Here is a 23939-nt window from a genome sequence, read left to right as displayed (position 1 = left end):
TGTCTGCTAAATTAATTTTCATAATTAGTTCTGAAGAATTATTTTTAAAAAATTGCATTTTTAATTTTTAAAAATTTTTAAATGTCAATTTTTTTTATTACTTTTTTTTTGTTATAATTTATTTGTTAAAAATATTATTAAAATTATCAAATATCTATTTTTTTATAAAAAAAAAAATTGTACAATTTTTTCCTGGAGAAAATCCTTGTAATCTCTTAATAAAATTTGATTGACATAAAATAACGTTGAGCAATCAGAAGCTAAGTGAAAGAATGAAGAAAAAAACAAAAAAAAAGAATAAATAAAATAAATAAAAATAATGTAAACATAAAAAGGGATAATTGATTAATTTAGACAATTACTTTTATTTATTTAATTTTATTTTATTTATTATTAATGAAATTGTTCATGTATAAACGAAATAAATTTCAATCACACGCATCTTCATTCAAATAATACGCTAAATACCATTTTTTCATGTTCATTAATGTTCCTATTTACATAAATCGTTTCAAACTAGATAAAATTTCAATTGAATGTTTACAAAGCGAATACAAAATCATTAATGAGATTAATCGTACGGTAATTTATAATGAAAAAGAAAAAGAAACAAAAATATTAATAAGAATAAAATCATGCGACTGAATTTACAAAAAAAAAAAAAAAATTTTTTTTTAGGTAATTAATTAATTAATTAATTTGGAGACGTACACAAGCAACAGCGATGGCCCCATTGAATCCCAAAATTACCAACTACAGTAAAATTATTATACAATAAAAAAAATAATAATAATAACTACATTTAAATGAATTGTTTTGTTTGCTTCGTTTAATATCAATTAATCACCGTACAAATAATAAAGGATAATTGGCCCGTACAATTTTTTTTAAGATCAAGTCTAATTAATTGGCTCGTGTAAAATTTTTTTTTTTAATATTTTTTTTTTTTTTTTGTTGAAGAAACAAATAAAAAATATCATATGAAACGTCTACACAAATAAATGCTTCTGACAAGCAACAAAAAGTTATCATTTATCAATAATAATAATAATTATAATTGTTACAGTAATAATTTCTTGTACACACCTTATTTCGATTTAAAAACCGTGTCAATAGAATTTTTAGAAGACTAAAATACATGGAGGCAAGCTCGAATCTCTGTGAATAGTTAGTTTATTTCTAATACACCCACACACTCACTTACATATACACACACACACACACAGGTCATACTTTAATTTTAATTCGCATTTTTTAAATTCTTACACTTAATAAATATTCAATAATTAAGTTGAAAAATTTATAATAATTTCATTTAAATGATATTTAATCCCGGCATTATTGACTGATACTGACAAACTAATAAATACATACAAACAGGAATTGGGAACAGTTAAATGCAAATGGAAACAAAAAAAAAAAAAAAAAAATACATTATTAAATAAATAATAAATTAAATCCGTAATTTTAATATTTTATGCATAAAAAATTATTGACAATTTGCAGAAGCTACCGCAATTTTTTTTTAAATTATTTTTTAATTACCCAGGCATGAATCATTCAAAAAATTACAAAAATGCTGAAGAAATGTACTTAGTCTAGACGCTGTATTACCTTTTTGTAAATTTTTGACGTCGGTGTACAAAATAAAATTATTTTTATTTTTTTTGACTCGCTGAAAAATATCGCAGTTATTTTTTCGAAATCCCAGGGCATCAATTTTTTATAATAAATTATTTTTTTTTCACAATTGTTTAAACAAATAATTACAAAAAATTTATAGGCCAGAATTTCGAAAAAATAACTGCGATATTTGATTTCAGCAAGTCAAAAAAAAAAAAATTATTTCATTTTGTACACCGACCTCAAAAATTTACAAAAAAGTAATACAGCGCCTTGATTAACTGTTAAAAAAACTGCAACTCAACAAAATTATTCTTATTATTATTAACAATAATTTTTTAAATGAATTAAGGGAATATAAACGCATCACAGACATTATTAATTAATTAATTAATAACCTGATATTAAAAATACGCATATTTTTAAATCCAGACACCACAACTTATTTTTAAATATTCATTAGCATTTTTTTATATTAAACTTGTTTAATTTCGAGCGGCAGTAGACCTTAATGCTGCCTGGTGCTTTTATATCATCTCTGATATTTATTTATTTATTTTTTTTCTTATATTTTTTTATCAATCAATTTTAAACTACTCGAACACTATTTAATTATGAAAACGGATCTAAATTACGTGGAATTATTGAAAAAAATCAGGCACTCATATCGACAAACAAAAAATTTTTTCATTATTAAATATATATTTTTAATAACAATCACGTTGTTTCGGGCTCACCTCCTTCAACAAGGATGTCATTACTCGTATGTTAAATTTACCACGAGTATTAGTTTCGCAACCATAAGTTTGTAAAACCTTTTATATTTAGTTTAGTTATAAATGATATTTAATGTTACATTGATGACGGTAAGTGAAAAAAAGAAAAGGAACTGATCGTAATTATGTACTGATGTTGTTGGTTTTGTTTTTTATCTATGACAAAGTGTCTTTCGTTTAGATGTGCAGGAGGAATTAAATGAGGTATGGGGATGTAAAAATTCAGTCCTGCATCTCCTCTGGCATTTCATGAGGATTAATAATACCCGGTACAGCCATTTGTTGCCGCCTTTTTTCTTCCTGAGCGGTTCGTAAGGCTGACTCACGTTCTTCCAAATAAAGATCAGAATCATCTTCACCGGTGTATTCCTATAAAATAAATATTTATTTAATTAATCAGATAAAAATATTATTTAATAAATAATTAAAAAAAAAAAAAATAAAAAAAAATATTTACTCTAATTTGTACAAGGAAGTCTCTAAGATGCTCCTTGAATGCTGGGATGTCTTGATCCAAATTAAATAATCCTTGCACAGTTATTTTAATCTGATTATCTGTTAAATGTGGGAAAGCTGCTTTTAATAAGCTGGCTACAAATTCTTGTACATATACTCTGTTGTCAGGTATTCCGCCGAGTGGTACAAGAATTCTTCCCAATTCAACTAATGTAAACATATACGCCAAAATAGTTGCATGCATTGTTAAACCTGTAACAAATATATTATCATAAGACAATTTGTAGAATATAGATAATTTAATTTTTATCACTCTAATAATATTACAGTAATAGTTCGTATCGTAAAAAAAAAATTTTTTTTTCAATAAATTTTTAATAGATTGATTTAAAAAAAAAAAAAAAAAAAAAAAAAAATTACCAGCTGAATGTGAAGTATCAGTAACAACACTGAATATATGCTGAAGAATTTCAGTAAAGTATGTTTGATAGAAACTCTGAGCAGCTTGTTCATGTTGTTCAATATTCTGCAACAGTTGATAAAGAATAGCCAAACCCGTGTCAGCGACATTTCTCATCGTGTGTTTGAATGCCCATATTATTGAATCAAGTACAAGTTTAAATTGTGCCGGGGGTATGGATAAGAAAGCCGGGAAACAATGGATATTAACAGCCTGAAGTAGAAGGAAAAAGTTTGTTCTGTGTTCGGGAAACTCTTCAAAGTCTTTGTTTATCATTTCAAGTGTGCACTCAAACACAGCGTCGAATATTTTCGGCACTTCGCTGGTAATGTGTCCCTCTAATTTGTTAACAATCGTCGCCATAGCACTCAGTACTTCAGACTCTCTCGCACACGGTACATTTGTCTTCTGATAATCTAACAGCACAGCGTCCAGCAAAGGTGGAATGAAATTTTCGAGAACCTATCAACAGCAAAAAAAAAAAAAAAAAAAAAAAAAAAAATATTATTTATTCAAATAAATAATTCATAGGGATAAGCCTGGAAATGCATATCAGATGAATTTTGTTTGAATATAAATTTTTATTTACCATTTGATGATCATTCGATCTGCTAATCCAATCGGAGATCAATTTCAATGTTTCCCTTTTAACAACTCTCATACTTTTTATCAGGGGTTGATTTGTTACACCTTCACCATTTAAAGCTATCGCAGCACTTATATTTTCACTCATTACCTGTAAATTAAATTCATAATTTAAAAAAAAAAAAAAAAAAAAAAAAAAATTAATTTGAATCAAAAAAATAATTTTGAAAAATTTTTTAATTCAAGAATAATTAAAAAAAAAAAATTTTGAATATCACAATTTTCTAAAAATTTATAAATTCTTTAAAATTGAGATAATCAACTTTTTTTTTTTTTTTTTTTCAATTGTTCATTTTTATGTATTTAAAAAAAATATATATATTAATAAAATCAAACAAAAATTTCGTTGAAAAAATTGAAAATTTAATTATTTGACCCCACTTGTAAATATTTACTGAATTTTCCTCCTCAAATCAAGAAGATCAAGTCCTTCAAAATTATTTTTAATCCAACAAATTTTTTTTTTTTTTTTTTCCAAGTACATAAATTAAAATAAAAAAAAATTACCTTGTATACATTTAACATGTCTAAGTATATTCTTCCTAACTGTATAACATAGGGGTGTCCTAAAGCTTTACACGCTCTAACATTGGTCTTGAGAATACTCCCAAGCTGCTTAACAGCTTCAGGATCCTTCAAGATATCGACATTCTTAGATGCCTGACTAATAATATCATCCCACACTCGATTTGGCAGCAGCATGTAACGTTCAATCCGTTCTTTCTGTCCAATATCGTCAACCTGAGCACTAATCATATACCCAACAGCCTCATAGAAAGTATGAACCTGCTGAGTCTGTAAATCACAAATAATGCCGCTTATTGTTGACAGTATCTCCTCAATAAATGGCAAAGTTTCGCCGACTTGAGTTGTCACAAAGTGCCTGCGACATTTAAGTGCAATTTTAATAAACGTATCACAAGCCATGTCCTGGACTCCATCGTGTGTCTCGTGCATGAATTCAAACAATTTATTGACAACAGTCTTCAAAAACTTCCAATGAGCACGCAAAAACCGGGGATACTGACCCACTACGTACATAATATTACTCGCAATAATGGCTTTGTTATCTTTGCCCTTTTTCTGCTCACAGAGACCGAGTAATTCCTTAATTACTGTAACCAGGAAGCGTTTTTCATCTTCCTCGTGCATCGCTCCGGAAATACTACCTATGGCCCAACAAAGCGTGTTTAAATTTTTCCATGACCACTCGCTTCCGTTTACTTGATTTTGCAATTTTTCAGTCATTACTTTTTCCGTGTCTGCGTAATCTAAATGCGTTAGATAAACAAGAGTCTCACGCATATTTTTGTATAAATTAATAGAATCAGTGTCCTTCATAAATTCACGAACAACCTCTCCGTTTTCATTCTCAATAACCAACACTTCTTCTGGCTTAGCCATGCGGCTTATCATAATATAACGCACCTTAGTCAATACTGGGCAATAAAATGCACGTCGAGGTGGTACTGTTATATTATTCTTAGGACTAATCATTGGTGGTGATGACATAAACGGATTTTCACGGTAAAGATCCGCAGCGAGATTGTTCCAGTACTCTAAACAAATTTTGAATATTTCTACTTCTTCAACTTCTGATATTAACACAAGATAGTGAAGCGCTTTCAATAACGTCTCATTCAATTCTTTTTTCTCAACCAATGCACCGTGCTCTTTCAAAAATGTGCAGAGAAATATCGCCAAATTTTGGATAAAATTTTGCTCATCGTCCTGACCGTAAGCGTAAGCGTCACGGATGTTTGTCGTTGGATATAGCATTTCCTCCAACTGCTGCATTGTATTTGTGAACAGTAATATAAACATGTTGTCGTAATTAGCTACCGTTACAGCGGCTATCTCAATCAAACATTTAAGCGTGACGTTACGGAATATCGGGACATTGAGAAACTTGAATATCAGAGTTGTAATTAGCTTTGTTTCGAATATATAGCCCAGAGGTATCCAATTCAAAAACCTAAGCAGTGTCTCAAGGGTTGCCGCGACCAGTGGTACATTCGGCGAGTTGTCCATTACAAATTGACAGAGGTGAAATACTTGAGAAAATTCACTGCACATTGTATCTTTAAGGTGCTTTGCTTTTGTTTGCGTCATTTGTCCGCTTGAAAAGTCAAATACTTCTTCTGATAGCAGTTGAAGAATTACCATGTTGTTTTGACACAAGCTTTCGTTTGTTTTACTTGCACCTACGATGTCACCGATAAAAGACTCCCAATTCTTTGGCCACTCACGTTTTAAAATCTATAATTTTAATAATTTATTAGATTTAATTTTATGTTTTATAATTCATTCATTTTTAATTAATTAATTAAAAAAAAAAATTTTTAATTATTAATCCAAGTTTAGCGTTTTAGAGGGTATTGGCCAAAAATGATCCTAAGATGTCCAAAAGCGGTACTTTGACCTTATTTTTAATAATTATAATAGTTGAAAAAAATTACAAAAATAGTTTTAATTTTTAGATAATTAAAAATTGAAAAAAAAAATATATATATATATATTTATTTAAAAAAAAAAATCGAGCTTGATGAAAAAAATAAAGGTTATTATTCCTAAGTAGGGTCAACCCTATTTTTGGCTATAACTAGGTAACAAATTACCATTTTCTTAATTTTTTTTTCCAGGTAGAAAATTTTTTTGTAAGCCGAAAAAGTACCACTAATAGGGGTTAAAGATAGCACTAATGGGGTCTTTTAGCTATTTTTCATATTTAATTTAATTTTGCTACACGTGTATTTTAGTATAACCTTATATATATTTTTTTACTCGGCTATTTGTCTTGGAATAAAAATTAAATAAAAAAAAAAAAAAATAAAAAATTATCTGATTGATAAAAAAAAAAAAAAAAAAAAAAAAACGCCCGAAATGTAAAGTAGATTTCATAGAATGAATTATCATCTTGTCTTAATAACTTTCGTCCGACATTGAATGAAATTTATTTTAACATACACAAGTAGGTTGTATTACACATGGCCTGAAAATGATTCAATGGAACTTTTAACTTTGATAAAATAACTAAAAACGGTGAAAATTTCAGTACTTTAAATTATTATATTTTTGTATTTTTGCCATTCGGCCATTGTCTTGGCATTCAAATTAAATAAATAAAAAAAATTAAAAAATTAACATGGCCCAGCGTGGGTTGACCCAACTTGTAAATAATTATCAAAATAAAACAATTAAAGATAAATTATTAAAAGAACTTACTTGTACAAGAATTATATTAAGTTTACGAAGGTAAACTTTGGATTTCTCCATTATTTCCGGATCACTACTGGTCTTAATAATCAATCCTACAATATACTTCTTTATACCCTCGCACTGATTTCTCGGCAGTACTTTCCATCTTGTTTTAATAACTTGCTCCAAAATTTGTAAAGCATAAAATTTTGTTTCCTGATTCTGAAAGTAAAAATTCACCAAATTATAAAATTAAAGCGAAAAAAATGTTAATTTAAATCCGTAAAAATAACCAATACAAACCTGAGAATACTCTAAAATAGTATCAACCCTAGTCCAAGCGTCAGGATGTTCCTTAAGGGTGTTAAGGACTTCCTGTGCGACTTTCTGTTGTTCACCGATTCCACCATACATACACGCGACAATACTATCGAGAAGCGTTATGTCCAGCTTCTGGCCAAAGTCCAGCAATTTCGATGCTTGTTCAGCTAACGTTGCCATTTTTCACTCGTTTTTCTTTTACACACAATCTGAAAACACAAACACATTATTTATTTAATAAATAATGATTCATTAAAACAATCAATCATCCATTGAACTATAAATAATTCTAAACACGCGTTCAGTTCATTCATCCGGGCATCATTCATTTCCAATTCCACAAAATAAAGTTTTTAAAATAAAAAATAAAAATAAATACCGTTGATTAAAAAGTAACAAATATTAATAAAATATTTTTTTAAAAATATGGTTAAATGTCTACGAAATAAATTTTGTTGTAAAATACACCTAACCTACATCTGACAATCACCAAATAATAAAGGTTATGTATTTTTTAATAAACTTTTAAATAAAACTCAGCGGAATAAAATTATAACTGACTGAAAATAATCGGCAGAATTATTATAGTGTAAATAATAATAAACAATATTATTTTTATAAAAGTAACGTACAATAAACGTTAGATAAAATATCGCGCATTTTTAAAAGTCCGAAGCTTCTTCGTGTTCATTCAATGTAGGTATGTACTATACAAAATTTCGATTGCGTCGTTGCGCCGTATTCTCTAAAACCCGTACCCGTAGTTGCCCGTTGCCGTAGTAGTAAAGAGACTCCTCGGGTACACATATCTGACGAAGAAAAAAAAAATGCCGACGATATCATCACTCTAAATAAATAAAATAAATAAATTATATATATTTTTTTTACACATACACACACACACGCACACACACATACACACACACACACACTCATTAATTTTATAACCGCATTAATAAATAAATAAATAAATAAATAAATAAATATTAACATGGGCATGGAGTTAATATATAGATGTCCGAGAAAAAGGATTTTTCGAGACATGCCAATAAATATATAAATATATGAACAAAAGTATACGATAATATATAATGGTGTGTGTGACAAAAAAAAAGGTTATACCTTACCGTAAATTTAATAATGTTATTTTATATATCTATACTATGAACGTATTATGTTAATTAATATTATATTGATATATAAAAAAAATAACTTGTTCATACAATGTATAGTAATTATATTGTTGGCGGTAAAAAAAAAAAACAACACACACGTTTCCTCGCACCACCAGCAGCAGTCACAATATAATCTCCTGGATAAATCACAAGCACAAAAAAGGGTCAAACATACAACCGACGATATTCCCGCGCGCGACCAACTTCGCTCGTCATTTCTCGAATCTGTTCTGCTCACATACACTCGATCACACTCACGTAAGTGCTTGCGTTGAGTTCAGCCACACACATCACCTACGAACCAAATCATCATACTGTACATATATTTAATATACATATGTGTTATGTGTTTTATGTATACTTACGTCGTCTATGACTGCTCGGACTATAGGCATGTATTATTTTATCTTTCTTACTCATACATTCTATAACTGCTCTCTTGGCTCTACTCTTCACTCTTTTATTTTATTAGTCTCCAGTTGCTGCTGCTTTTGTTGAACGTCCCCACCTTTTGTTTAAATTCGCAACGACGACAAACTACCAGCGACTGCCGCGCCACTGCGGTTTGTTGTTACACTACGTTTTTATGAAAATGAAGTTAGCAGGCGTCTAAAAATTTTTAGAATTTTTTTTTTATTGGAAAATTATTTTAAAAAAAATAAAATCAAAAAATTTTACATGCAGAAAATTTTTAAAATTACACTTACAATTTTTTTGTTCTAATTTAATTATTAAAAAAAAATTTTAAATGTCGGCTAACTTTATTATTATTACGTTTATTGAAAAAATTATTTCAATTGAATAATTAATAAAAAAAATTATACCTGTAAAAAACTTGAAAAACTATAAGTGCAATTTTTTAAAAATATCTTTTTAATTATAATTTAATTAATAAAAAAAAAATTTTCAGACGTCTGCTAACTTCAGTGTGGTATAATTTTAAGTTTTTTCTTTTGCAAATTTTAATTTCAAAGTAAAAAGTTATTTTTTAACTGAAATTTTTATTTTCTTAAAAGAAAAAGTCAATTACTTTTTTTACAGTAAGTTCAAGAATTTTTACATTGGGTTTGTTGTTTTATTTACGTCATGATGCGTCACGTATAATACCTCCATTTTGTAGTTTCATTATTTTTATTGTTAGTTTTAATATTATATTAATGGTTGAAAAAGAAAAATTTGTTGGTAAGAAATTTATAAAAAAAATATTTTTTATTTGATAATTAATTTTTTTTAATATTATTATTTGATATGACAGTGTAAAATCAAAAAAGAGTTTGAAATTTTTAAAAACAAATTTGTATTGAAAAAAAATGACATATTGTAAAAATTATATTGTAAATTAAAAATAAAATTAAAAATAATTGGTTTGATTGCTTAGTATAAAGCTTTAATGTTTCTTGATTTTTTTTACAAAAAAAAAAATCGCTTAAATATTTTGTAAAAAAATTCTTTGTTTTTTATTGACACTGAAGTAATTTGTATTGATAAATGAATTATTTACTTATAGGAAAATCAGATTGTAACAACATGACGCAACAAAATGTAATCCGAATGTCACGATCAGAAATAAATGTAAAGAGATTACTGGGACGATGTGAATTATTAGCGAAGGAAGATAGCCATCAAGATTGGAGATTAGAAAAGGTAAATGACAGGTCTAACTAATATCATGCTTCAATATTAATCTTGAATTATTATTGCAGTATATAAATGCGTTGGATGATGCGATTAAAAAATTGCAAACATTGCCAGAGTATGTACTTTTTTGATCAATCAATTTTTTATTTTAAAATGTAATCTTAATCTTCTTCCGCTAAGATGTAATTTTTGATTACAGTAAACCTAGTAGGGATAAAATGATGGAGTACACCAAGAGAATTGATTTTCTAAAAGGAGTTATTGATGCAGCAAAGCTTACTAATTCGATAGAAAGAGTTGTAGCGGCACAAATGCTACCTAGAGCTATTTCGGTTCTTGTAGATTCAACTGGCCCCAGTATTGTCACGCAGATACACCAGAAAACTTCAGCTAAATACAATAAAGAGCTGCGATCTGAGTTGTTTAATACTGAATTAGGTATTCATTTTTTTTTTAATTATATTAAAAATAAAATCGGGATGAGCTTATATCTTTAAAAATGTCAATAGTTCAATAGACATTTGTTAAATTGCACTGTAATTTCTTAACAATTTAAATATTAAATTGTCTAGATGGTGATAGCAGTGTAAGACATCGTTTGACGAATTCTTCACCAACTCAAGATGAAGATTTGGATGCTTTGATAAAATACAACCGTAATATGCAAGAAAAAATAGCTGAAAATATGATATTAATTACAAACAATCTTAAAGAACACGCATTAACAGCAAATGCAATTATAAAAAAAGATCTAGCTTCTTTAGAAAGGTCAGATAAGTTGACAGAAATAAACGCCGTTAAATTGAATAAAGAATCATTAAAACTTGAAGAACACACTAAATCTAAATGGAGATGCCTAGTTTGGGTAATGATTGCTTTTGTTGTCGCAGTTTTTTTTAGTAAGTTAAATTATTGTAAATTTTTTTATATTTATAATTTTAATACTTACTATTCATTATTGATAAATAAAATTATTTACAGATATGGTTTTATTCATGAAAATCGCTAAGAAGAAAATGTAAACTCTATTACATTATTATGAACTACAAGCTACTACCATTGAATTTTTAAATTGATTTTATTTTTTATAATTTTATTTTATGTATGTACTTTGTAATCGCCAATATACCATAGAAAAAAAAATTTATGTTGAGTTAATGGAATTAACTAATTTTATTTATAATAATTAAATATTATTATTTTAGTTGATGAAAATTAAGTTAGCCGACATTTAAAAATTTTTATAATTTTTTTGATTGAAAAAATTATTACAAAAAAATTGCATTTATAATTTATTAAAATTTCTACAAGTCCATTTTTTTTTCTAATTATTTTTTACTATAATTTACTTGTTAAAAAAATTATCAAATGTCAGCTAAATTAATTTTCATAAAAAAGAAAATTCTGACTCGCAATTGTTTATTCATTATTATATATAATTATTACTCACAAAAAAAAAATGGCGTCGGAAACAAAATCAACTGTCAAACAACCACCAAAACCAATTTGGAGGCCTGGTAAATCCTCCATTCAATAAATAAATATTAATAATTAATTTGATTTGATTATTTACTTATTAATTATTCTAATAATAATTGAGTAATAAAATATAAATTTATTTGTGTTTGCACGATTTTGAATTTGTTTTTTTAACCTCTATTACTCAATAAATTATTTTTTACATATTTGTTTATTTACTTGTTAATAATAACATGCTCATTTTTTTCTGAAAATTAAGTTAGCCGACATTTCAAAATTTTTAGAAATTTTTCATACAAAAAATTTCAACTAAATTAAAAAAAAAAAATTTCATCTGTAAAAAACTTGAAAAACTACCAGTGCAATTTTTTATATATATCTGTTCAGTTGTAATTTAATTAATAAAAAATTTTCAGACGTCTGCTAACTTCAGTGTCAGTTTTTTAACGAATTGTTTTTTAATAAAAAATAATATTTTAAGGGAAAGTGAAGGTAGTGAGGGCTTTGTATAACTACACAGCTCAGCATGTAAGAAGTATTGCTTTATTTTATACATACTTTTGATTGTTTAAATCATTATTGTCAATATATGACACCAATTAATTACTTTTCTTTTTTTTTTCTCTAGGCTGATGAATTATCTTTCGAAGAGGGTGAAATACTCTATGTGTATGATCGAGATACTGATGCTAACTGGTGGAAAGCTAAATGTGGTGACAAAGATGGATTAATTCCCTCTAATTATGGTAATGAATCATTTATATCTTTTTTTTTAATTAAGACACAAGTTGACTGACATTAAAAATTTTTTTTTTTTAATTTTACAATTTTTATGAAAAATATTTATGATACTGAAGTTAGCTGACAGCTGTCAATTTTTTTAATTTTTATAAAAAGTCAATTACAATTAAAAAAAATATTAAATTTTGATAAAAATAAAATAACATTTAATTTAGCTGTCACTTGACAATTTTTTCATTTTCTTTAACAGAAAAATTATTTTTAAGAAATTGGATTTTTTTTTTATTAAATTTCTACAATTCTATTTTTTTAATAATTTTTTTTGCTATAATTTATTTACTAATATTTTTTTTAATTTTCACATGTGAAATAAATGTTTAATTAAATTTTTTTCATAATAATTTAATTGCTATAAAATAAAAAAAATTTATACTGTCTGTTCAGTGTCAAAAAAATTTAATAAAAAAATTCTTCATTTAAGTATAAAAAAAACTTGCTAGAGAAAATTTTAAAAGCATTTTTTTAATTGTAAAGTTGAAGAACAGACTGAAGAAGTTGAGTTACCTCTTCATGAAGCTGCAAGAAGAGGTAATTTATCGTTTCTCCAAGAATGTTTAAGACAAGGAGTATCAGGAACGGGTTTAGATTCTGCTGGTAACACTCCTTTATACTGGGCAGCCAGAGCAGGACATATTGAATGTATTAAAGAGCTATTAAGTCAACCTAATCCAGCTATAAATGCTCAGGTAATTTATTATAGCTCTTGCTATATTCCATGAAGACTTTACTATAAGACACCATAAGAGAATAGCAGCCAAGAAATCTCAACTAATTTCTCAGGTGGTAATTTTTAATTAAAATTTACAGAATAAAATTGGAGATTCACCATTACACATCGCTGCAAGTCGTGGCCATGAAGAAGTTGTTGATTTATTATTGAACCATGGTGCCGACGCTACCTTGAGAAATAACGATAAATTGCTAGCTGAAGACCTGGCTAATAAAACGTCTATAAAAAATGCAATACAAATGAGCAAACAAGATCACGATAGAGACTACGGATACGGAGCAGATGATTATAATGATGATAGTGATTAATAAAGTATATTATTAAATTAAGATTGCTCAATAAAAATCAAAATTAAACATAAAATTTTTAGAAAAAAATTAATTTAACTTCATTTAATTTACATTTGCATACTGAACCATCTATTGAAATCAAGGCGGAGTAATAATTGCGCTAGATGTACTCCACTCGGTTGAGCGCGAACTTTATTGAGAGTTTTTATCAGTAAATCCATAATCGTACTCAGCGTGTCTGTAAGTGCCTTCAATTCTTCTTTTTCCGTGCTCAAGAGCTTGTTAACTTCCCAAATAGAAGCTTGGAGGATAAAGTCGTCGCAAAGACGCAATAACAAGCGTATTAAATTATTTACCGGGTTCTTATGCTTCTCGTTACTGCTAGCCAGAAATGTTTGGGAGAGTACGTTGGCTAAGAAAACTGAGTGGGCTGTTTGTACATCTTCAAAGTTTTCAGTACTCTTCATACGATTCTCCATAACTGCGTGCTGGCTTTCCAGTACGTCAACTTGCAAATAGTATTGAAGGTTGTCGAGAATGAATATTAAATTGTTTCTCAATTGTAATACTCCAATGTCGCTAGTTATTGAAACAAAAAATTTTGTTTTCAATTTTTTGAGAATTTTTAGGTCAAGAAAAAAATTATTTTATTTAATTACTCACATATTTTTGGAACACGTGTGCTCAGTCCATAAATTCCAAAGGTTTATTTGAGTTTTTTTGACTCTCAGAAGAAATCGGAAGATTGTGTTGTAATCATTCAATGCTTTTGGACTAAATAATAATTGCAGTGGCCATGAAACACGATAATGAAGAACAATCATTCCCCATCCTTGTTTTTCTGTTAAATAAAAATATTTTTAGTAGTTAATTTTTTTGTAAAATTTTTGGATGAGTTTTTAATAGTTTTTGGTTCTATAAATTTATTCGATTAAATTTGTCCATTAAATTATTTTTAATTGATCCTGTGATAGCACTATTATTTTTAAAATTTATTTAAAAAGTACCCAAACTGTATAGTGTGATTATAAATATAAAAAAATCATTAAGCTAAAATTTTCTTATTCCCCTTAAATAAATTAAAATACCTATAGGATCTTGGGTTTTTTCATGACTCCTAGAATCAGAGCTACAAGAATCTTCAGTCGAAAGGTCAGGAACCGGAACTGAAAAATTAAAATCGTCGATCGCTCCTTCATCATTTAGCATTATTTTTCTGACAGCCATGCGAAACGCTACGTTCAAATCTCTGGAAGTGTGATTTGTAGGCGGTTTGCTGAGAATATGCGACGTTAATTTTATAAAATCTAAAAACAAATCGCCTCGTCCAATGAGATAGAAATCCTTGATGTATTTCAATTGTTGAAGCAGTTGAGCATCTTCGACTACAATGTGCCACAAAAGTTTCGTAACGCATTTCTTCAACTCGTCAATTGTGTTTTCAAACTCAATTACATTGAACACGGGTTTCATTTGAAGGCTTCGAAGTTTTTTAAAGTATTCGTGCTCCTTTTCACCCCAAACTGTTGACGCCGGTTTATCTGTCACAAAAAAATCTACAAGACAAGTTAATTCAAAAGTTTTTATTTTAATAACTGTAAATATTAATAAGAATATGGAATTATCAACTACCTTTTCCACCCCGTGGATCGTTACCAAAAATAATAATTGTTTGGCCAATTGACAGTATTTTAGCAGCTAATGTAAAAGTTATGTACGAAGGCAGCATATTGGCATCAATATCATAATTCCACATGTCATTGTGATTTTTTATTTCATCCGAGCAGTTTTTATTGTCCGCAAATAACAAACTTTCTTGGGCGGTTTCTTTTTTTTGGATGAAGAATTCCTTGTAAGTATCCTCCAAGCGCCCGTACAGAAGCCAACTTGTTAATTGCTTGTAAAAAATCATATGAAGTGACTGCATCATTTTTTGCAGCGCTACTTTAACTTCAATTATTTCTGTGTTCATTAATTCGTAAATACACTGCAGTAATGAACATCCGTGGATTCTTTGTGTTTTTATCTAAGTAAAAAATTTTAAACACAAATAATGGCTAGATATTTATGATACTGAAATTTAGAGACATCTGATAATTTTTAGAATTTTTTTTAACAAACAAATTATTAAATTTAGCTGTCACTTAACAATTTTTTAATTTAATTTCATAAAAAAATTTGTTCTAAAAAATTGTATTTTTTATTTTATTAAATTTCTACAAGTCCATTTTTTTAATAATTTTTTTTTTTGCCATAATTTATTTATTAAAGAAAATTATTTTTCAAGAAAAATCAAAAAATTATCAAGTGTCTGCTAACTTTAGCCTAATAAATATTTATAAATTAATTTACACTAAGTATAAAGTGTAAAATATTCTTAAAAACTTTTAAGTTATAATAATCATTAAAATACCTTACGAATTATATTATTGAGAATATTGAATAAAAATTTATAATTTTCGACTCGAGATAAAATAACAGTGGCAGGAGTGTGAGCATTTTTCACAATACACTTTTCCAGTTCAACAATTTCTGTTCTGAATGGCTCCAATGCTTGGTCCATACCATTGCACAGTGCTTGCAAATACAATCCTCTGTTCAATGGATCTTGTTCTGAAAACGTAAATTTCTTAGACCGTTGTCATCACTCATCACTTATTATTAAAAATAAAATACCATTAGCATTTTCCAAATCAGCATGGGCCGTAGAATAAATTTTGATAAATTTTTTTATGTTATTAAAATCATCAGCAATTTTTAATATTTGTTTTATCAGCCCTCTCTCAGAAGGATGAAAATATTTATCCAGCAATATTGCCTGTAACAGTAATATCAATTATCAGGTAATTATTATTAAACAAGCGCTTAATTTATTTACTTACGTCATTTTTAAAAATTTCCCCTAAACTTGTAGGGTAACCCCACAATGCCAGTAACAATTCATGTAACATTATTCAATTTTTTTTTTTATAATTTGTCAACAATTTTTTTTTTTTTAAAGTAATTATTTTTTCACTCCAATATATATTTTCATATTTATCCAATTATTATCATCACTCACTCACATTATATTTACATACACTTTAATTCATTTTTTGACAGATCATAATATAAACACAAGCAATTTCCAAACGCTTCAATTACAATATAACCTATATGTACATATTCTGGGTGCAGTTTCTAAATGTCAATTGAATAAAAATTACAAGTGAAAATTTTCAGAAGCATTTTTTTGTTGTAATTAATTGGTTAAAAAATTTTTTTAAATTGACAGCTGACTGCTAACTTCAGTATTATAAAAAAAAATTATCAATGAGAAATGAGGTTCCATTTTTTAATTTGAATTTTTTTTAGAACTACCGCGCCACCTTGCGGCTACATTTAAAAGTAATTTAAATTGCGTTGCCTATTCCTATTTAATAATTAATAATAAATAATACGTCAGTTATTTATAACAATGTCTAATTTTAATGAAACTGAGTACACACATATTGTTTATAAAAATAACCCGCTACTTTTTAAAAGTTATATTAACAAACATGTGACAATCACTGCTGACGACTCAAGTGTTCATCAAGGAATTGTTTACACCGTGGACCCGGTATCTGAAAGGTTAGAATTAGATAAAAAAATTTTTTTTGTTCAATATTAAAAATTAGATTATTGCAAAAAAATTAAAAAAAAAAAAAACTCTTTTTAAAAAACTTTAATAATCATAAGTGCAATTTTTTTTAAATATTATTTAGCTCTAATTTAATAATTAAGAAAAAATCACATTAAAATTAGCAGTCACATGATTATTTTTTAGTTTTTTTTTTAACAAATAAATTTGTTCTGAACAATTATTTTTAAAAAATTGCATTTTTTATTTTTTTAAATTTCTAAATGTCAATTTTTTTTGCCATAATTTATTTGTTAAAAAAAATTTTTTAAATCAATTATTATCTACTTAATTAATTTTCATAAAAAAAAACTCAAAAAATTAACAATATCGGCTAACTTTATTATTCAATTAATTTTAATAATTTTTTAGTATAAAAAAACTGACGATTTAATTTTTTTTAGTGTAATCCTGTTGGAACCAGCTGAAGAAGGAAAATTCAATGGTAAAATAATAATAGGCCACTCAATACGCAATATTGAGATTTCAACCAACCCAGGAATAGATCTCCCGGATTTATTCCCAGCAAATGAAAAAAAATTAACAGAAGCTGAACTAAATGAACGGCGAGAAAAAATAAAAGAAAGACTAGCAATAAATCTCTTCAATCCTGTTGACAACAACGGGGTTCTGGAAATCCAAGGAGTGTTTTCTATAGAACCTCCCTATGAGCGAGAAAATTGCGTTTGCACAAACCCAATCGTTATGAGCCGACTACTAGGAATAATTTTCCCAGATTCTCAAAGCTAATTTAGTGATCGATAATTTTATTAAATTAATAGAATGAACAGTTAGTTAAATTAATTATTAATTCAGGATTTACCGTGAATTTTTTATCCGTATAATTGATCGTAAATTATGACACAAATATTATATTTTATACGTTCATATATTTTTATTCTTAAGCCAAATTTTACAAAAATAAACAGTGTTAGGAATGTCGACAATCTAGTTTACAATGTGAATATTTTAAATGACTAAATATTATTTATATATATATATATTTATTATAATAATTAATTGTGATCATTTTTAGTTAACTTATTGATAATTTGTTAAATCATAAAAATAATTTAGCGAAAATTTATTTATTGTGCGTAAAATTAATTTTAATTTTATATATATATATATATATATATTTATTCAATTGTAATCCTCATAAATGTACACGATAAAATATTTTAAAAAATTAAACAAGCTTCTATAAATATTTGACAATTAATTTAACAACAATTTGTACTAAAGCTTTTTATTTTTTTATTTATATTGTGACAAATATTTCAAGAGCTTTAAAACAGTATCAGGCGTCTTGATCCTCCGACAAAATATCAAAAAAAAAAAAAAATATCCCACAAAATTCATGATAAAAGGACACAACATGGTAACAAGCTTGTAAATGTTTTATTAAAAAATTTAATTATTTAAGATATTTTGTCCCGGGATATTTATTTTGAGGATCAAGAATTGTGAAACCCTTTGAAACGAAGCTATAATTTTTTTTCTTATAAATTATTGATAAATACTCAAAGTAAATAGAAATAAACAACATTCTAAATTTTAAAAAAATTATTCCGATCCTGACATTGAAATAAAGTTTTTCAATATCAACTATACAAAAATTACAAAATTTTTACTTAAAAAAAAAAAAAAAAAAATAAAGCGCCAAGTAATTTGCTGAATTTGTTACAACTATTATTAACAATAACATTTATATTTATTTATTTATTTATGGTAAACAATACTGCAGAGATAGGTTTGATAAAAATTGTTATGAAATACTTATACGATATTTTAATGCCTGTTTAGTTTATTTCGCTATTGTATTGTATATCAGCGTCTATAAATTAGTGTATTAATTATAATACACGTTAATGATTAACAATAAATCTGGCAGTTGTAGCAATGGCAAATTAGCGTCAAAATTTATCATCTGACAATTATAAAAACAATCCTTTTATAATTATAAATATTTATAAATTTACAATTTTAATTTATAAAAAAGTTAATAGGTAAAATTTAATAGCTTATTACTTACTAATTTATTTAGTTAATGCTTTCGTTGGTTTTAAATGAGCAAAATAATTATTTAGGCAATAATATTTATTATCAATCAATAATATTATTAAATCGTTTATTAATAAGGCTTGTCATCCCTGATATATTAGAATAAATATTGACAAGTTGGGTCAACTATTTTAATTTTCATTTTTTTGAATGAAATTTTTATTTGATTTTATTGACATATTTTTTTTTTTAAATATATCCAAAAAAAAAAATAATTATCAATTTTACCAAAAAACATGATAGCCAAAATTTTTTCCAACTTTTGAAGGCAAAAAAGCTATCGAAATCTTTATTTTTTTTTTTTTTTTTTTTTTTTTCACAACAAGCAGAAAAAAAAATTTGAAAATGTTAATGGTGCAAAATAAAATTGACCCCACTTGTAAGTAATTACCTATATTAGTAATTAATTTGATAATGTAATTCAACCTCTCAGTCGTGAATATGTTAAAATTGTGCATGTTGCTTTATCACGATTTCATAATTACTAATCGTCCTATTAATTATAAATAAATATAATTATTCAGACTCACTGTCGGTGTAATAATTTATCGGATTAGGATCTCTGGGCTTTCTGGAGTACCTAAGTCCAATAAGATCCGCCATCTCTTCGACATTTTTCAATACATAATCAAGTTGTTCTTTGGTATGGGCCGCCGACAAACAAAATCTAATTCTTCCGGCCATAAGCGGTGTTGCTGGAAAGCCCACCCCGACAGTCGCGATATTGCGTGTCGTTAAATCACGCACGACGACGCCTATTTTAGAGTACAGGTACACAAGCATTGGTATCACTGGTGAATCTTCATGACCAAAAATAATTACACCGATCTGATTGAGCCTACGTCTGAAGTAACGCGTGTTTCTTGCTAACTGTCTGATGCGCATTTTACCATCATTTGAACCATCTTCCCCCATTATTGTTCGCATTGAAGTTATTATTTGTTGAGCTATCGGTGGTGACATTGACGCAGCATAAGCATGAGCGTGACTGTGTAATCTCAAGTGATTTATTAATGCCTAAAAAATTTAATTAAAAATAATTAAACTCTGACAAATTAAATTTTTTTTAAAACAACGGAATAATAAATAATTTTATTATTTATATAGCACTAAATAATTTACCTTTGATCCGGCAATATATCCACCAGCAGATCCAAAACTTTTGGTGAACGTCCCCATATGTATATCAACCTCCTTGGAGTCAATTCCATAATAATCACAAATACCCCGGCCAGATTTTCCCGTAGCACCAATGCTGTGCGCTTCGTCAAGATACAGGTATGCTTTATATTTTTTCTTCATAGCTATTATTTCTGGCAAGTGAACAATCGATCCTTCCATCGAATAAATTCCTTCAACAACAATGAATATTTTTTTCCACGGCTCACCACTTTTTGGCTGCCCGTACGCCACTGCTTCTCTCAGTCGTCGCTCCAAGTCTTTAACATCTGCAACGCATTTATTTTATCAAGCTAATACTCAAGCTACGAATATAGCTCAGACTTATTGCACTATAAATTCCATCTAATAAAAGTATAATATAATTTGATAATACCATTGTGATGAAATACTCTAGTCACTGCGCCAGATAATCTTAATCCTAGAATCAGTGACGCGTGATTTTTTTCGTCGCTCAAAATTAAACAACCTGGACTAATCAGCGATGGAATATTCAAGGCGTTTGTCGCAAAACCCATGCCGAATACCATTGCATCTTCTACTTTGAGAAAACGCGCTGTCAATTGCTCTAATTCATTGTGAATTGGCATAGTACCTGTGATAAAAAAAAATTTATTTAAATTTTTAGTAGATTTAATAAAAATTTAACTATTTATAAATAATTAATTACCTAGCTCAAGACGTGTGCTACCATTAGCACAATTGACTTTCTTTAGTGTTTCAATACTTTGTTCAGCGCAATTTCCAGTCGATTCAGCAAATCCAAGGTAGTTATAAGACCCCAAGTTTATACATTCCGTCTCTGTGCCTGTAAATCTATTTTTAAAAATATAAAAATATTGAAATTCATTAAATTAATTAATTGATCTAATAATTATTTTTTTTTATTCATAAATGGTTAGTTCAATATAAAAAAAAAAAAATATTGAAGTAAATAAATAAAATGTACCTACTCAAATGTCCAGCAATAGTCACGGGTAATTCGATCTTTAAGAGTGACCAGAGCTCCAGGCACTGAGCAAATAGGTCGATTCCAACAATCACGTACTCGTCGATACACGTAGCGTAAATAAAAAGTCTCGAAGCTTTCATACAGTGGAGCGTATCCCTGGAAACAATAAATACTACCTATTTTATTCAATCTTTCAAGTGTTTTTTTACACAATACTTTGGCACTGATTGTAAACTGGCTGAAAATAACTTATTCATATTCATTATTGTAAATAAAACAATACCTTTCTGTTTTGTTCACGTGCTACCTTAGGAGCGAATAATAGCTGGTTGATAAATCCCAGAAACATGAGTATGTAAAATCCAAAGTGTGTTAATGCCGCTGTAAATAATGTTTCATGTTCAAAGGATTCTTTTTTCACGGAATCCCTTTTTTCCGGCTTTTTGTTTACTCCATTCTGCATCTTTAAAAAAATAAAATTTGTTTAGAATTTTTTGATAATTATTTAAATTTTTTTAGTGACACTGAAGTTAGCTGACAACTGTAAATTTTTTTAATACTTATAAAAAATTAATTACAATGAAAAAAGGTTTCTAAAAATTTTCATCATGAATTTTTTTTAATTTTCACATGTAGAATTTTTTTATAATAATTTTTATGCTGAGAAATTCTAAAAAAATTGCTAATGTCTGTCAACTTCAGTGTCACTTTTTTTATGAACAAAATATTTGTCGGATGTTTTTTTATTATCATTTTCTAAGATTAAAAATAAGTTGATAAAATTCTTCATAACTTTTATCGTCCAACCATTAAGATTAGAAAAAAAAAAAAAATAATAAAATTACAATAATTTTAAGTAATAATACTCAAGGATAGACTTAAATAGTTATAAAATATAAAATATACAATATAAATATAAAACATCTCATAAACCCTGGCCTTGATGACTGTGTGTGTGTGTCTCAATAAAAATCAATTTAAAATTCGCGGTAAATTTTCTACAAATTTTTACAAGTTCATTTTTTAAATAATTTTTTTTGCTATAATTTATTTGTTAAAAAAAAATTAAAACAATTATGGCAGCTAAATTTAATGTCATTAAAAAAATTGAATGAATTTAATTTGCATTAATTATAGAGGGCTCTGATATCATTAATCCAAAAGTGTCAATACAAAAGCCGAGCTTAAATATTTAATTAAACAATTTGAATTATTTCAAAAGCCAAATAATGACATATAAATATTTAAATTAGTCCTGTGCGCTGTGAAGATGATAAATCAATTAATTTACAGTACACTAAGAGTTATCAAGGTCAATCATTAACACCATTGAAGATAACGATTCCTGGAATTAGAAAATACCTCCGGCTCGATATTAGTTTTAAGTTATAAATAATTGAAAGCAAATAAAAAGTTTTTCTTATAGGTAATTATCGACCAAATAAAATATACATACCTTGATAAATCCATTCTGAGGTTTGTATTCTTCAGAATTTATATTTTCATTTAGAATTCCGTTTTTAATAACACCGTTAGTAATGTTGAACCTCATTCTTGTGGTCATTGTTGAGTAAATTGAGTTTTAATTTATCCCAACAGTCAGCTTGGACACTGAAGGCACTAAATAAATATTAAAATTTAAGTAATTAGCACCAAAATAGTTGTTAGGTCGAAAAACGCGTGCGCGAAGTTGAAACTTGAATCAAAATTTATTTTTTATTTATTTATTTACAAATCTTGGTCACTTAATAATTATCCAATTTTTTTAATTAAAATAAAATAGAGCATTTAGTTTTTGGTGTAAAAATTTAAGCGCACCTAAACTATGTACAAACCGACCATCAGTACTAGCTGTACTGTAAAATAAAAAGCTAGTGTGCAATACAGAGCACGTTCATTTGGTGTAGAATAAAAAGACCGGATAGCGTCGTCATACGGAGGTTTTTCAGCCAATCAAATAGTTTTCAATCTGATGTGATTGCAGTGTCGGCTCTATTTTCTATTGGGCCTGTTAACTGGACTAGTCATGTTTCATAATTCGTAATATATATCATCAAGCTAATTTATCAATACTGATATTAATATAATCGTATGTTGCGGCAGTGTCATAATACATAATCTCGCTGTTTCTTAGTAATTAATTATGATACTGATCAGCAGACAATTTTTTAAATGAATTATGATAAAAATATTTTTAAAAACATTTTTTTACATGTCGAATTTATAAAAATTAAATTAACCGACATTAAAAAATTTTTATAACTTTTTTTTATTCAAAAAATTATTACAAAAACATTTTTTAAAAAATTTCACTTGTAAAAAAACTCCAAAAACTGTAAGTGGTATTTTTTTTTGTTTTAAATTAATTATTAAAAAAAATTAAATAATAAAATTTGTTCTAATTCAATAAAAATGAAATTTAAAAAATTAAAAACTTCGGCCAACTTTAGTATTATACAAAACGGAGCGGAAAAAAATTCTTCGATCATAA

At 27.1% G+C, this 23939-nt stretch overlaps 6 protein-coding genes across 9 annotated transcripts; 3 read left to right on the top strand and 3 right to left on the bottom strand.

Moving 5' to 3' along the window:
- Positions 1 to 807: 807 nt before the first annotated feature.
- Emb (exportin-1 emb) lies at positions 808 to 8901 on the bottom strand. Of its 2 annotated transcripts, none has more exons than XM_074255197.1 (8): positions 8607 to 8901; positions 7462 to 7688; positions 7186 to 7380; positions 4468 to 6219; positions 3905 to 4051; positions 3276 to 3777; positions 2857 to 3107; positions 808 to 2768 (listed from the first exon to the last, which is right to left on the bottom strand). In XM_074255197.1, the coding sequence occupies exons 2-8, from the start codon at positions 7657 to 7659 to the stop codon at positions 2622 to 2624; spliced, it is 3192 nt and encodes a 1063-aa protein (XP_074111298.1). In that variant the 5' UTR covers positions 7660 to 7688; positions 8607 to 8901; the 3' UTR covers positions 808 to 2621. The 2 variants fall into 2 exon arrangements, with proteins under 2 accessions (XP_074111298.1, XP_074111305.1); XM_074255204.1 differs by lacking the exon at positions 8607 to 8901 and adding an exon at positions 7859 to 8055.
- Positions 8902 to 9531: 630 nt separating this feature from the next.
- Positions 9532 to 11446, top strand: Use1 (Vesicle transport protein Use1). 2 transcript variants are annotated; one of them, XM_074255300.1, is made up of 6 exons: positions 9532 to 9694; positions 10162 to 10298; positions 10358 to 10407; positions 10492 to 10730; positions 10865 to 11191; positions 11274 to 11445. In XM_074255300.1, exons 2-6 carry the CDS (start codon positions 10182 to 10184, stop codon positions 11312 to 11314), a joined length of 774 nt encoding a protein of 257 aa, XP_074111401.1. In that variant the 5' UTR covers positions 9532 to 9694; positions 10162 to 10181; the 3' UTR covers positions 11315 to 11445. The 2 variants fall into 2 exon arrangements, with proteins under 2 accessions (XP_074111401.1, XP_074111394.1); XM_074255293.1 differs by lacking the exon at positions 9532 to 9694 and adding an exon at positions 9696 to 9836 and having other exon boundaries at positions 11274 to 11446.
- A 133-nt stretch (positions 11447 to 11579) lies between these two features.
- On the top strand, positions 11580 to 13665 carry LOC141535394 (osteoclast-stimulating factor 1-like). The gene is made up of 5 exons (XM_074255310.1): positions 11580 to 11809; positions 12253 to 12299; positions 12400 to 12517; positions 13047 to 13258; positions 13380 to 13665. The coding sequence occupies exons 1-5, from the start codon at positions 11752 to 11754 to the stop codon at positions 13608 to 13610; spliced, it is 666 nt and encodes a 221-aa protein (XP_074111411.1). The 5' UTR covers positions 11580 to 11751; the 3' UTR covers positions 13611 to 13665.
- Positions 13644 to 16849, bottom strand: Grip75 (gamma-tubulin complex component 4). Its single transcript, XM_074255262.1, has 7 exons — positions 16475 to 16849; positions 16269 to 16410; positions 16006 to 16205; positions 15225 to 15618; positions 14681 to 15148; positions 14256 to 14433; positions 13644 to 14171 (listed from the first exon to the last, which is right to left on the bottom strand). The coding sequence occupies exons 1-7, from the start codon at positions 16541 to 16543 to the stop codon at positions 13700 to 13702; spliced, it is 1923 nt and encodes a 640-aa protein (XP_074111363.1). The 5' UTR covers positions 16544 to 16849; the 3' UTR covers positions 13644 to 13699.
- Positions 16850 to 16968: 119 nt separating this feature from the next.
- On the top strand, positions 16969 to 19163 carry LOC141535402 (gem-associated protein 6). Its single transcript, XM_074255320.1, has 2 exons — positions 16969 to 17204; positions 17658 to 19163. The coding sequence occupies exons 1-2, from the start codon at positions 17050 to 17052 to the stop codon at positions 18001 to 18003; spliced, it is 501 nt and encodes a 166-aa protein (XP_074111421.1). The 5' UTR covers positions 16969 to 17049; the 3' UTR covers positions 18004 to 19163.
- Positions 19033 to 23375, bottom strand: Lace (serine palmitoyltransferase long chain base subunit). 2 transcript variants are annotated; one of them, XM_074255281.1, is made up of 8 exons: positions 23267 to 23375; positions 22905 to 23068; positions 21732 to 21911; positions 21450 to 21604; positions 21167 to 21312; positions 20873 to 21091; positions 20440 to 20765; positions 19033 to 20334 (listed from the first exon to the last, which is right to left on the bottom strand). In XM_074255281.1, exons 2-8 carry the CDS (start codon positions 23010 to 23012, stop codon positions 19834 to 19836), a joined length of 1635 nt encoding a protein of 544 aa, XP_074111382.1. In that variant the 5' UTR covers positions 23013 to 23068; positions 23267 to 23375; the 3' UTR covers positions 19033 to 19833. The 2 variants fall into 2 exon arrangements, with proteins under 2 accessions (XP_074111382.1, XP_074111372.1); XM_074255271.1 differs by having other exon boundaries at positions 22905 to 23330.
- Between the last annotated feature and the right edge of the window lie 564 nt (positions 23376 to 23939).

This window comes from Cotesia typhae, unplaced genomic scaffold, assembly GCF_013202065.1.
Source record: "Cotesia typhae breed Kobodo isofemale line unplaced genomic scaffold, CoteBio_Ctyphae contig_123, whole genome shotgun sequence".
Classification (NCBI taxonomy): domain Eukaryota; kingdom Metazoa; phylum Arthropoda; class Insecta; order Hymenoptera; family Braconidae; genus Cotesia; species Cotesia typhae.
This window is presented reverse-complemented; position numbering and strand designations above follow the sequence as displayed.

Excerpts from the sequence above, each read along its gene's own strand:
- Emb (XM_074255197.1), bottom strand. The coding sequence starts at position 7,659 with ATGGCAACGTTAGCTGAACAAGCATCGAAATTGCTGGACTTTGGCCAG. Across the intron at positions 3,778-3,904 it reads GATCGAATGATCATCAAATG|GTTCTCGAAAATTTCATTCC; the intron begins GTAAATAAAAAT and ends TGCTGTTGATAG. Across the intron at positions 3,108-3,275 it reads TGATACTTCACATTCAGCTG|GTTTAACAATGCATGCAACT; the intron begins GTAATTTTTTTT and ends TATTTGTTACAG.
- Use1 (XM_074255293.1), top strand. The coding sequence starts at position 9,812 with ATGGTTGAAAAAGAAAAATTTGTTG. Across the intron at positions 9,837-10,161 it reads TGAAAAAGAAAAATTTGTTG|GAAAATCAGATTGTAACAAC; the intron begins GTAAGAAATTTA and ends ATTTACTTATAG. Across the intron at positions 11,192-11,273 it reads TGTTGTCGCAGTTTTTTTTA|ATATGGTTTTATTCATGAAA; the intron begins GTAAGTTAAATT and ends AATTATTTACAG.
- LOC141535394 (XM_074255310.1), top strand. The coding sequence starts at position 11,752 with ATGGCGTCGGAAACAAAATCAACTGTCAAACAACCACCAAAACCAATT. Across the intron at positions 12,300-12,399 it reads ATAACTACACAGCTCAGCAT|GCTGATGAATTATCTTTCGA; the intron begins GTAAGAAGTATT and ends TTTTTTCTCTAG. Across the intron at positions 13,259-13,379 it reads ATCCAGCTATAAATGCTCAG|AATAAAATTGGAGATTCACC; the intron begins GTAATTTATTAT and ends TAAAATTTACAG.
- Grip75 (XM_074255262.1), bottom strand. The coding sequence starts at position 16,543 with ATGTTACATGAATTGTTACTGGCATTGTGGGGTTACCCTACAAGTTTA. Across the intron at positions 16,411-16,474 it reads GGGAAATTTTTAAAAATGAC|GCAATATTGCTGGATAAATA; the intron begins GTAAGTAAATAA and ends TTACTGTTACAG. Across the intron at positions 14,172-14,255 it reads CACACGTGTTCCAAAAATAT|CGACATTGGAGTATTACAAT; the intron begins GTGAGTAATTAA and ends TTCAATAACTAG.
- LOC141535402 (XM_074255320.1), top strand. The coding sequence starts at position 17,050 with ATGTCTAATTTTAATGAAACTGAGTACACACATATTGTTTATAAAAAT. Across the intron at positions 17,205-17,657 it reads GTGGACCCGGTATCTGAAAG|TGTAATCCTGTTGGAACCAG; the intron begins GTTAGAATTAGA and ends AATTTTTTTTAG.
- Lace (XM_074255281.1), bottom strand. The coding sequence starts at position 23,012 with ATGACCACAAGAATGAGGTTCAACATTACTAACGGTGTTATTAAAAAC. Across the intron at positions 21,912-22,904 it reads CTCAGAATGGATTTATCAAG|ATGCAGAATGGAGTAAACAA; the intron begins GTATGTATATTT and ends ATTTTTTTAAAG. Across the intron at positions 20,335-20,439 it reads GATATATTGCCGGATCAAAG|GCATTAATAAATCACTTGAG; the intron begins GTAAATTATTTA and ends TAAATTTTTTAG.